The 12,494-nt window shown below is 37.2% G+C and overlaps 3 protein-coding genes across 3 annotated transcripts; all 3 read right to left on the reverse strand.

Moving 5' to 3' along the window:
• Positions 1 to 228: 228 nt before the first annotated feature.
• LOC121989207 (calmodulin-1-like) lies at positions 229 to 1,235 on the reverse strand. The gene is made up of 2 exons (XM_042543101.1): positions 1,110 to 1,235; positions 229 to 723 (listed from the first exon to the last, which is right to left on the reverse strand). Exons 1-2 carry the CDS (start codon positions 1,183 to 1,185, stop codon positions 350 to 352), a joined length of 450 nt encoding a protein of 149 aa, XP_042399035.1. The 5' UTR covers positions 1,186 to 1,235; the 3' UTR covers positions 229 to 349.
• Positions 1,236 to 1,543: 308 nt separating this feature from the next.
• On the reverse strand, positions 1,544 to 5,280 carry LOC121989208 (SNF1-related protein kinase regulatory subunit beta-1-like). The gene is made up of 4 exons (XM_042543103.1): positions 4,961 to 5,280; positions 2,657 to 2,838; positions 2,366 to 2,528; positions 1,544 to 2,169 (listed from the first exon to the last, which is right to left on the reverse strand). The coding sequence occupies exons 1-4, from the start codon at positions 5,138 to 5,140 to the stop codon at positions 1,849 to 1,851; spliced, it is 846 nt and encodes a 281-aa protein (XP_042399037.1). The 5' UTR covers positions 5,141 to 5,280; the 3' UTR covers positions 1,544 to 1,848.
• A 230-nt stretch (positions 5,281 to 5,510) lies between these two features.
• On the reverse strand, positions 5,511 to 12,388 carry LOC121989209 (pentatricopeptide repeat-containing protein At1g80270, mitochondrial-like). The gene is made up of 4 exons (XM_042543104.1): positions 12,209 to 12,388; positions 10,802 to 10,932; positions 9,331 to 9,829; positions 5,511 to 7,026 (listed from the first exon to the last, which is right to left on the reverse strand). The coding sequence occupies exons 1-4, from the start codon at positions 12,311 to 12,313 to the stop codon at positions 5,791 to 5,793; spliced, it is 1,971 nt and encodes a 656-aa protein (XP_042399038.1). The 5' UTR covers positions 12,314 to 12,388; the 3' UTR covers positions 5,511 to 5,790.
• Positions 12,389 to 12,494: the final 106 nt, after the last annotated feature.

Here is a 12,494-nt window from a genome sequence, read left to right on the forward strand (position 1 = left end):
TGAGGGTTAATCTAAAGATTTAGCTCATCCAATTTCTGTGCAATATGTTTCACTTAAATATAATTAATTATATAGATGGAAATCAAAGTTGAATTCTACTGTTACATATGAGAAAGGCAGAAAAAAAATACAATTCATAAAATAGTTTTAAAAATACAGATTTGAATTCTATTACATATGAAAATGAGAAAAAAAAAATTAAATTAGTGAAAAGATTTCTCTACTTTTGTTTTTTTTCTCTTTCCCTTTATATAAAAAATTTTGTAACTAAAATGACAAACCTAGAAGTCATCGATAACTACATATCGGAATTCCATCCGTCGCAGTTTATTTTCCATAAGAGGCCAACTCACTTGGCCATCATGATTTTGACGAACTCCTCGTAGTTGATTTGGCCGTCGCCATCGACGTCAGCTTCACGAATCATTTCGTCGACTTCCTCATCAGTGAGCTTCTCACCGAGATTGGTCATGACATGGCGAAGTTCAGCGGCGGAGATGAAACCGTTTTGGTCCTTGTCGAACACTCTGAAGGCCTCCTTTAGTTCCTCCTCTGAGTCTGTGTCCTTCAGCTTGCGAGCCATCAAGTTGAGAAACTCTGGGAAGTCGATCGTGCCGTTTCCATCGGCATCCACCTCGTTTATCATGTCTTGGAGTTCGGCCTCTGTGGGATTCTGCCCCAAAGATCGCATCACGGTTCCAAGCTCCTTGGTCGTGATGCAACCTGTAGCATCAAATAAGGAGAGAAGATTCAAGCAAAAGAGGCATTCATGAGGATAAAATCAGATTTTTTTTTTTTTCCCCTTTCAGGCCATTCCAGCGATATATTTTCTTTTACATTGAAGTTCAGTAGTAATCAACCAGAAATTATGCAAAAAATAGGAAAGAGATTCGAATCGGGAAAAAGTATGTATATATTAATCTCGCCCTTTCTGCAACCAAGATGACCTAACCGAATGACTCCGGCGATACAAATTCAAAAAAAATGCAATCCCGAGTCGGAATCATTTGAAAAACACAAATAAAATGAGCGAGAGAGAGAGAGAGAGAGAGTACGGATCCAGTGGCTAAATAAAGAAGAAGAATAGAATGAGATTGTTAGGGTTTAACCATCGCCATCCTTGTCGAACAAGCTGAATGCCTCCTTGAACTCGGCAATTTGATCGTCGGTGAGCTTCTCCGCCATGCCGCCTGCGTGCGAGATCGATCGAATAGAATACCTGCGAGAGAACAAAAAGCGATAAAAATAAAGAGAAGAGAGAGGACGAGAGCGTTTTATGCCAACGAGACCGGACCAATCTGCGGGACCGGGCCAATCTGGGGCCCAGGAAAATATCGAATTCTGACGCAGGTAGCACACTGTTGGATTGTTTTACAACCCCAGTTTTTATTTATTATTATTATTTTTTAATTTTATTTTTTTAAAAAAAGAAATGTGCTCTTCGTAAATTTAAAATTTTTTAAATGTCATCGAAAAATCATTCGCTATAACGTTTTACTATTTTGCTTACAATATAATTTCTATTTTGATATTTTCGGAGAAGTTAACAAAATTACGAAGATTGAATTGATGTTAACGAGTTAATTCGTCATAACACTAGTTTGTAGTTCCAGATTTAATTCTAAGGGGGTTCAGAATGCAACAAACAATACCAAGATGATAAAGTACTGATAATTTGAAGATTATTGGGTGTGGCATTCGACACTGGCTCGTCTGATCAAGTTCGCGAGGGAGCAAGACTCGTGCAGGAACACAACAAACAAACCATCGAGCTAGCAGAACTTGAAAAAAATGCTTCTCTTCTGCAATGCAACTAACAGCCGAATATAAGATGCGGTAGGCGATTTGTCACCTTTGAACAGGTCTGTAGAGCACCACGGTGACATACTTGGATCGGAATCGATGTGTCAGACCAAGCCCCACGACCGACTGCGACGACGATGATGATCCTTTCTCGATGCAAAGGTGATTCAGCCCAACGTGCTCAGGTGTTAATGAAGCTTCATCTGTGTTCTGCGTCTCGAGAACTGTTAAACGCAGGTGGGGCGGCACGGCGGGTGGTTCCTTTGCAAAGTCTTCGTCTGCAGGCGGTGACCAGCTGTAGCTGGAGACGGGTGATGGCGGAGAGTCAAATTCAGAAATGCTTTCAACATTTTCAGGAACATGATCCTGCGTGAAAGAAAATGTGTTAGCAAAGAGTTCTTTCATCTTGGCAGAAACAGAAGTAAGAATTGCCAGCTTAAAACTTGAATTTGTTTTTCTGAACAAATAGCGAATTCTCCACCTTATTTGACGATGCATCATCAGCTATTGTTTTGAGGAATCAGATTAAACAATTTTACCGGCAATGCAAAAATGCACTTACATGGACATCAAGGAGATTAATGATGTTTCCCATCTCATCAGTTACGAAAGGCAGATCAGGCATGTGTCTAGGTTGTCCATCAATGATGAACTTGTAATGGTAGACGCCCGAAGGAAGAACCAACAAAATGGCATGGTCCTTGCCAGATCTCTGTAAAGGCTTTCTGAAAAAAATGGTAGAGCAAGGTAGAAGACATTTTCAGCTTGCATTCTAGATGGCATAGTACCGACTTAAGGGGGACAGAAAAAAAACACAGATAGGATCATAAGCATGTTTCCTGAGCACGTATACCTTGAAGTCCAGTCGTCCCATGATCCTTCTACTAGAATAGTATTTCCTCCTCGGTTCCAAGTTATTAATGTTGGAATTCCCTTTTCAAGGGGTCCATCAAACTGTTGGTCAGGTTCATTCGTCCATCGTTGATCAAATATAGGAGGGGGATCAGAAGCTCCCGGCAGAGGAGGCACAGGAACCTAAGACAAAATTCTCAGTGTCATCTTGTAGAAGTCTAAGAAAAGCTTAGCCTTTTTTTTTGTTTGTGTGCGTGCACACTCATTGGTAACTGGTATCTAGCTCCTATCACTGGCGATCACCATTTAACAACCAGCAACTAATGCAATAGGAATTAGAGAAATAATACAACAAAGTGTTGAATTAGAGAATTTCATCATTGAACAACTGGTCGTAGTATTTGTAAGTCCAATCATATGTTATCGCTAGTAAAAAGAAAAAACTGACAAAAATCATTCATAATGAAGTAGAACACACACAAACAAACTATTGAACCCTATTAGTGCTACTTCATCATTGTCAACTTTTTGAATAATAGATCAAAGATATCTAAATTATTATTCTTGAATAACTGGAAATTTTCCTTTTATTTTTTTGGTAACCTTATTAGTCCATCAGCATTCTCATATCTATTACATTAACTACAAACTATGCATATGTGTTACTAATAGACCCAACGTTGATCTAGAAAGTATGGCAAGGTAGACTTGTACCAGTCTCATAAATTTGTTTAGCCTAACAAGGCACGCATTGATTATCCAAGAGTCCAAAAGTTCCTCTCTAGTCGGATCACCCATTTCTCATCCAATTAATATTATCTCGAACAGTTTCATTATCTTTTTTTTTTTTGTTAAATAACAGATTTACAATACTTAAGACTACTTTTTAGGGATTTCTTGTCCATTCATCTTAACTATACTCTGAATTTTTTTCTTATATGAAAACCACATTTCCTATATTCAATTTTTAGTCCAATTGGCTTTAAACCTTTTGTTTCTAAAACATTACCTATTCTACAAACATCAACTAGTCTTTTCAGATAATATTGTAGAAGATTCAGCAGTTATCTACATTATAGATATTTCATAATCAGATCGATAGGTCCTAGTATACTCTTTGCTGATTCATTTAGAGACAACCATACGTATTTCAGATGCAACCAACTTTCCACATATTTTCCAAACAAAGTTACTAAAGACGTTCCCACCAAGGAAATCTAAACAAGAAGTAGCCAACTTCTATTCTACACACTTTTTCAACAATCATCCATTTTTAGCCACTCTAATAATGCAAATAAGCCGATAGCAAGAAACAACCAAAACATCAACTATAGTCTTCACAGACACTAAACTCATTTTGGGAGGCAACTAGCGGATAATGGATAGTACTCTACTTTTGGGTTATACAATTGAAGAATCAAGATGTGCACTATCAAATTAAATCAGAGTTGACAACTAATGGATGCCTCTTTCTTCATGTTTTTCAATACCAGAAAAGGGAAACTTTCTAAATAACTAATGGATGCCTCTTTCTTTCAAGTAGAAACTCAATTCCACAGCCTCACTGTAATAGAAATTCACAGATGGTTAGGACAGAACAAACTACAAACCACTTAGTATATTAAGTATCTAATTGAAGTAATATAATAATCCTAGTTCTCTAACCCAGAAGTTCAGTGAGAGATCAGCACTCTGTCCAGGTTTTTCAATACACCACCTCAGATCTATCAATGTACCCTTTGTAGGAAATCTAACCAAAATATGAAGATGGCTGAAACAAAAAAAAAAAAAGAAAAGAAAACTACTTGGAACCACTTAGTAAAATCAGTTAATAATTAAAGGAATCAAGTAATCCAAATTCTCAAACCCAGAACTTCAGTCAGAAGTCACAGCACTATCTCCAGGATTTCAGTACATAACTTAAAATGCATCAATTTGCATTGTTAAGAATAAGATTATTCTGGAAATGTAGCAATCATGCAATAAGTGTTTCTCTAATCCTAACACTTGGGGCAATGTTGCAGCTAGTTAGGGCATAACTGAGGCGCAACAATTTCACAGAATTGTGTTCTGTTTTTTTGGTTCTTATTCCTTTGCTTTTTTCCATTTTACATTCATACTTTCCGAGGTGATCATCTTACCCATTCCTTTCATTCTTTTGTCCTATAAAAGTGTACCCGAAATCCAGATACCCCAATCCCACGACGAATCAACGAAAACGTACGAGTTAATTTTTCAACAAAAAAATCAAAACATACAAGGTCAAACAGAATCAAAGATAAGCCAAGAAGATCCAGACAGCCACCTGGGGAGCGAACATGAGAGGTGATCGGGACCTGCTGGGCCTCTCCGGCGGCCAAAACGAGTCTGCGGATCGGACGTAGCGAGTGTCGTTGGAGTTCGAACCGGCGTAGGGTCTCGATCTGGCAAAAGGGTCATCGCTGTCAGATTCCTCCATCCCGTCCCGACCGCTCGCGTTCCCCATCTCCTCCCCAGTCGCTCGCCGTACGATTCGATCGCCGGCTGCAAAATTGACCAGACGAGAACAGCGATGGATGGGGGGACGAAGAGAATTTAGAGAGGGTTACAATTATCGCAATGCTTCGTCGTCAACTTCACCCTTTCCGCTATATAAATAAGGGTAAATTAACCATATTTATAAAGATAATGGGTAAAACGAAAATATTAAATTCATAAAAATATTTCAAAATTTCAGTAGAGCAGACCCGCCTTTTGCCACTCGCGAATCGAACACGATAAGAACCTTTCCTTGGTTAAGTGTTGATATGTAAATAATAACATATAGTTTGATTATTAAAAGCAATATTTTTAATTAAATTTGTGCAAAGATAGGATAACTTGAGCAGGCTATCAAAACTACATAAAATCCATGTTTCAACAAATACCATTATGGTGAGAGTTCTCCGAGAAGGTCCCTCCATAAAATTTATGAATACTACAGAATTTCAGATGGAGCTGCTTGAGGAAACATAAAACTTGGAAGAGTAACAATGGTCTTTGAACCCTAAGCTAAGTGCGACTGACATCAACTCGATAGGCAATGCAAATGCTAGCGCGCACAAAATACAACATAAATAGCAGCAACATTTTACCCTAGATCAATGCTCTCTCTATTCAAATGAGCAACTCTGAGATTGGATTATTCTGAGATGCTTGCATAGCCATCAGTTGTGCAGCCATAGTCCTGTTAGGACACATGTTGTCAGCTTTCATCCTATCCCTGAAGCCATAAACTGGAGTCTTGGCAGTCACATAGGCCTGGAGCAAAGTTTCGTATTGCTTCATTCTACCGACATAGCCGATCTCCTTCAGCCTTCGAAAAATCTTTTCAGTGTTGTGGATATCGCCCCTTTTAGCATATTGATCCATCACAGCCATAAACGAACTGTAGAAAGGCCTAATCTTCTTTTGGAGTACCTTATGCAATATGGAGTCAGCTTTCTCCACCTCACCGGAGTCAATGTACAGTTTCACGATTGCATCCCAAGTCAAAGGACCAATTCGGCAACCACTCGCAGACATCTGATTCACCAGTTCCTTTCCTTTGGCCAACAGCTTATTTTCTGCATAAACCTTTAACATAGTGTTGTAGTAGGTTGTTGATTTCATTTTCTTGGGTGTCTTCTCAAAGACTTCCTCTGCTTTTTCAATTTTCCCAAGGTTACCCCAGGCCTCTATTGCAGCTATGCGTTCAGCTAGATGGGGTTTTGCATCACAAACATTCCATATTCTTTCAACGTCGTCTGCCTTTCCCAAAGCAGCATACACGGGGAGAAGAAACCTGCAGACAGCACGATTCTCCTGCACATCCTCACTTTCAATCTCTTTCAATGTTGCTTCAGCTTTATCTTTCAAACCAGCAGATATGTAAGCCTTTGCGATCACGGATTTGATCCATGGATCAGGTTTGAGGCGTTCTTTCATCATCTCCACAATTTGCTCAATACCTGGTATATCATTGACTTCGCCTTTGACGTCAATTAGAATCTTATATGTAAAGAGCGTTGGTTGTACATTTTGCTTTTCCATCATCTGGAGTATATCAGCCATCGCTTTCGGGCTTGTCCTTTTGTAGAGCAGCAACAAATGGTTACAAGTAAAAGGTGTGATCGGAAAACCAAGATCTCTGATTTTATTGAACACTTCCTCTGCTTTCTTCAAATTCACAGCAGAAGCACAATTAGCCAACAAAGTACTGTAGATCAACTCACTCCTGAAAGATTCTGGAATTTTCTCAATGTATTTTTCTGCATTCCCAAGGCCAGAAACCTTAGCAATCAAATCCAAATGAGAAGCATAGTACCACTCCCCAAGTTCGATTTGCTTACTAGTTTCCAGCCACTCAACCAACTGAAGAAGTCCAAAACAGAAGTAATGTTTTAGAACATAAAACCACTGAGAAAGGATCGTGATAAAAAAAAAAAAACACAGTCCGGTGCACGAAGCTCCCGTTATGCAGGGTCCATGTTTACAGGATTCGAACCCGTGACCTTTTGATCACAAAGCAACAACTTTACCGTTGCGCCAAGGCTCCCCTTCATGAGAAAGGATCGTGATAAATGAATGTTAAATCACATAGGATCATCAAGAGAACTAAAGCAAAGTCGCCTAAATAAACAAAATGCTGGCATACAAATGTTATGAAGTTGATATTCACATATACCTCATAAAACATTCTTTTGTATCATTTAATGTTCAAAACCAATATTCTAAAGAACCAACATTCCCAACCCAAAAGATTTATAAATGTCAAACTACCATTTAAAAATCACACATTTATGTCATTCCAGCTGCATATGAAAATTCCAGTTTTCAACAAATTATAGAAAATAAATGATAATTTGATTCAGCACATAAATTTAAAAGGCAATTGATTGTGCAAGATGTAATGGTCCTGAAGGTGAAGACCAGCTACAAACCTAATGCAACTCCAACTGTGAAAACGAAAAGATATAATGGGATGCAAAAAAAAAAAAAATAGTTTACCAGATAAGATCACACTTTCAGCCAAAGAGGAGAGAGAAATTAAATATGTAAACAATCACAGTGATTAAGAATTTCAGTTTCAAATAAGAGTAAGTGCAAGACAACAAGGGGTTCCACAAGAGTGTGCCAATGAGTCCGTGCAAGTGAATCTCAAGAGGCTCAGGTGGAGAAAAACAAAATATTATTTTATTAGATGGCTAACTGTTAAACAGTGTGGATAGATGAAAAAAAAATCACAGAATGATAGATTCATTGCTACTTTCAATAATATATGAGATTTTATAGTTGTAACTATGTGATAGACATGTTAAAATTCAGAAAGTATGTCATAGATTTAGAAATTAACCTATTAAACATGCATAAATGAAATAAAATAAAACATACAGAAATTGCTAATTGGAAATACAATAGGTTGTCTGGTTTGCATAGGTTGGTCAGGACCCACTATACCTCATCCAATGCATGCTTTTGAGCTAGGGCAAGAATAAACAAAATAATTGTTTCATGCTGGATTAAGCTCGTTCATAATATGTCCACTATCATAGCAGACGAATCAGATTAACTAGTTCAATAAATCATTTTCTATATATAAGCAAACCCAACATACTCCAAAAGCATCTAAAGACATTCACCAGCATTATCCTCATAATCATTGCCATCTGTGTTAATCACAATTATTTGGAATTGGTTGTAATGGATTATATCCCTCAGATATAAGTCATATAAAGAAGGGAGTCAAAGTCAAAGATTTCTAAACATGTTTGACATATATACAACAAACTGCAATATAATCACCGTCTGATATAAAGCAGTGGGTTTTTTCTGTTCCCAAAACATTCTCATTGGTAAAACTAAGCAACACAACTCTACTAGTTCCTGCCTTAGTTCACAATAGCATGAAAGACAGAAAGAGGCAATGAGATAGCATTAGATTCAAAGATTTTGCAGCATTCTCTCAAAGCTTTCTTTTAACTTTAGATAAGGCAATAGTGAGCACATAAGCATGATTTCAACTTTCCTTGATGCATATACCTACTTGTACGACCAAATGTTGGATACAAGGAATCAATATTTATCATGTTTTTTCCTACCAACTTGTATTTCTTTGCTCCCTTCTGTTTACCTTTTCTCACAGCCAATTCTCAATGACAATGAGTACCATCATGTATCACATTTGGTAGTAGCCTAATTCTGAATGAAGTTTTTTTTTTAAAAAAAAACTGAGGATTATAGGACGTCTTGGATGATATAAAGTAGGGAAATCACTACATGCAATTTATCTAACAGAATACAGATTACCATTTATATTATACAATAGTATGATCAACGATTACCGCATTGGATGATATGAAGTAGCACAAAAAAAATAGAGGAAGAGAATTTTATAGTGGATGTGGGATGCTACATAGTGATGCAGTATCAAGATGAATAAACTTTGAGAAGTGAACCAATTTAACAAAACTGAGGATTATAGGCCCCAACCACAATCAAAGATACAATAGTTCCTATGATTTGGTCATACAAACAGATAGGGAAAACACTAGTCCACTTTGTTATGATAACTGTACACGAAAGGCCAAGTTTTATCTTCCATTAGCATACCAAAGTTCAAAATATTTTATAGAAACATCAAATTTCATAGAAACTAGTAGGTTAAACTACAGTCACCTGCAGTGCCATTGGGTAGAGTCGTCGCCTCTTCAGGATACGCAAAGCAAAAGATATCTCACCTCGCCCTAAAGGTTTCCCTTCCTCAACATATTTATCAAGTGCACTAATTAAAGATTTTCTTGGAGTTCCTGTTATTGTCTTGAAAAGTTGATAATGAGAGAGTCTTGGCCCTCTTTTTACCCCACCTTTATTTGCTTCATCATCTCCCAAATCAAGTGGATTTTCTGCAGCTTCATCATATTCTTCGTACTCCCCCCCTAAGACATCATCTTCGTTTCCTGAACCATCCACAGAATCAGTAGATCCAGGTGGTACCTCCATGCTAGAAAACCCATCTTCTAGATCATTTTCCCTATCACTTGAGTTTGCTCCGGCCTGAGAAGATAGATATCGAGTCCAGAGGAAAGGCTTCCGAGAAATAGGTCCACGAGAATATGACTTCAGTTGCACTAAGCTGCTAGTTATATTAGAACATTCTAAGTAAATGCAGTTGCTCCTGAAAATTGAATGGGAAAAATTAGTATACTATTCTAACCTTCAACACAAAAATCACAAATATAGGTTTATGCATTCTCATGAATTGAGACTACTCTGACTCTTCAGAAAACAAAGACAACAAAAAGACGCATTAAAAAAAACTAGGATAATAGCTCACATTAGCAACGAAGCACTTCATTTAAGTTCACACAAATTGAAAATTACAGGCTCTCCATTCATGGATGTCATAGTGTTTTTACAAGAGATCATCGAAGTTTGTCAATCATAGTAAGTTGGCTAGAACTTCAACTTGGGGATTGTAGCGACATTAATGAACTATAGATTCATACATAAAAAAGAAATATAAGTCAACCTTATCAAACGAGATTAATGAACTATAAAATCAACCATCAAAAAATTAACACATAAATTTAAGAATTGCCCCCATTGACAACAAGGTAGCCTCCATAATGCTAATTTTATATTGACTTAATAGATAGGCAACTAATATTAATTATTTACCTTATACTGTAACTAGCATACTTTAACATTTCCATTCAGGATATTTCTTTTCCTAGGGGAAAAGAAAACAAATTATCTTGGATTAAATTAGCTATAATGTTATTGTCATACTTCTATCATTAGGTTTTGTTTTATTCTTGATATCTATAGTCCAAAGGAAATCTGCCTGGTAAGTGAAAAAATGCAATGCACCTATTCTTGTAGGAATTTTACAGTTCCTGTTTTCTTAACTCAGCATTTAACTGGATCAAGGCATTGGACTGTTCAAAGGCAACTATTAAGACCCTTGTAAACCCCCATGTAAGATTAAACAAGTTGAGATGCAAATTTGATCGTGTGTCAAGTGGTAGGGTAACATTACAAAGATCTAAACTCCACTAACAAGTAAAACACTAAGGACAAACATTTAGAAACTTTTACAATGATTTGTTCCTCTTTATTCTAGAAACTCAGTCACAAAGATACATACTTTTTATCTCCATGCCTCAGCTCAGTTGCATGACTCTTTGACAACACAAGAGAATCTCCATTCTTCATAGAGTTTGAATTTCCATTTTTATCACATGCCACAGAACCTACTAGTACTTCTCCATTATTCAACTGTAGATGAAAGCACAACAAGTAAATTAACGAAAGAAAAAGATCTCAAGGAAATGAATGAGTTCAACTGGCATTTGGAGAATAAATATTATTCACTTAATTGACAACTAGTCAAATGAATAGCAACAAAAGGAGCAATTTGGATGCCCCATTTTGCACATAAGCTCAACAAAAAAAAAAAAAGATCTTAAGCAGAAGAAGCACAGATAAATTACTGAAAAAAAGATATTAAAAATAAGCTACAAGTATGCAGGTGTGATATTGCAATATTAGGAGTATAACAATGTAAATACACAAAACTCCCTGGTAGGCTTAACAAATATAGCTTAGATGATCTCAATATCTATTAATTGTTTGGGAAAAAATTGCCCACGCACCAACCAATCATAGCCATATAGTTTGATGTAAAATTTAAAAAGAAAAAACATCAGTAGCGTGCTTTAAATTAAATTAGCCAATGTCTCTTCAATGTTGAATGGCTGTCAAAGATACCTCTTCAAGCAAAGTCTGTTCGAAGTTAATTTGTGCAGACTCCTTAGAGAGAAACAAAGTTCAAAAGCAATAAACAGCTTGATGAATATTAATCGGGCAGACAACAACAACTAGGGGGGCATACTATCGAAGCATCACTGATCAGTATATCATGTTACAGGACAAAAAAAAATGTTTGTGGACAAAACTGTGACAAGTAAAGCCTGATTTAATAGTGCTATCTGTTCCTTTCAGATTCCTTAGTAGTGTCGAGGATCATAACATGGGCAGTAGGATAACAGCCAGAAAACATCCAAACCCAACATCAAAATATTGTGTCGAGCATACAAACTACAATCTCTGATATGAATATCAAAATTACGAGAAAAAATAAAAACGTAAACATTTGATTTAATATCAAATGGCCAAACATTAGAAACACCAAACTTAAAACAATTCTTCCGTGGATGCATCATCAAATGTTCCATTGCAGAAAACTCAATCCGCACTTGGATGTTCAACATAATATTGACCAAAACATACGACTATATGGATATGCAGCTAAGATTTACAACTGAAAACCAATGAATCCCAATAAGTGGCAGAGTTAAGATCATTCATCGACAGAGGCAGCCAAGTCGGAGTAGAATGAATGTAGGCGATCAAAAGCTATGGAGCAGATATTACTGACTCTCGGTGAATAAGGAACAATAGGCATAAACAAGCGCGTATCGTTACCGAGTAGCAAGCAAGGGCTCATCATCGAAATCAAAGGCGAGTAAGATCAAGGTTAAACTTCGATCACCTTAGTTATCTTCTCCGAGTTGAGGATCCCGGCGCTAGTTTTGTAGGGCGGGGCGATCTTCTCCACAAGAACACGGTTAAGCAAAGGAATCTGACGCTTCGCCATTGACGGCCAAGAAAAGCGGAAGTAGTGGCTGCAGAGACTCCAGGCGACGTTGAAAGGTCGAGGCTGAAGGGCTTAAGAAAGGGTTATCGAAGAAGGTAGATTACTGAAATACCCTCGTTGGGTTTAGTATCACATTCAAGAAGGGACAAAACTGGAATTTCAACGGCTGCGTCTCGCCCTC

This window comes from Zingiber officinale, chromosome 6B (genome assembly GCF_018446385.1).
Source record: "Zingiber officinale cultivar Zhangliang chromosome 6B, Zo_v1.1, whole genome shotgun sequence".
Lineage (NCBI taxonomy): Eukaryota > Viridiplantae > Streptophyta > Magnoliopsida > Zingiberales > Zingiberaceae > Zingiber > Zingiber officinale.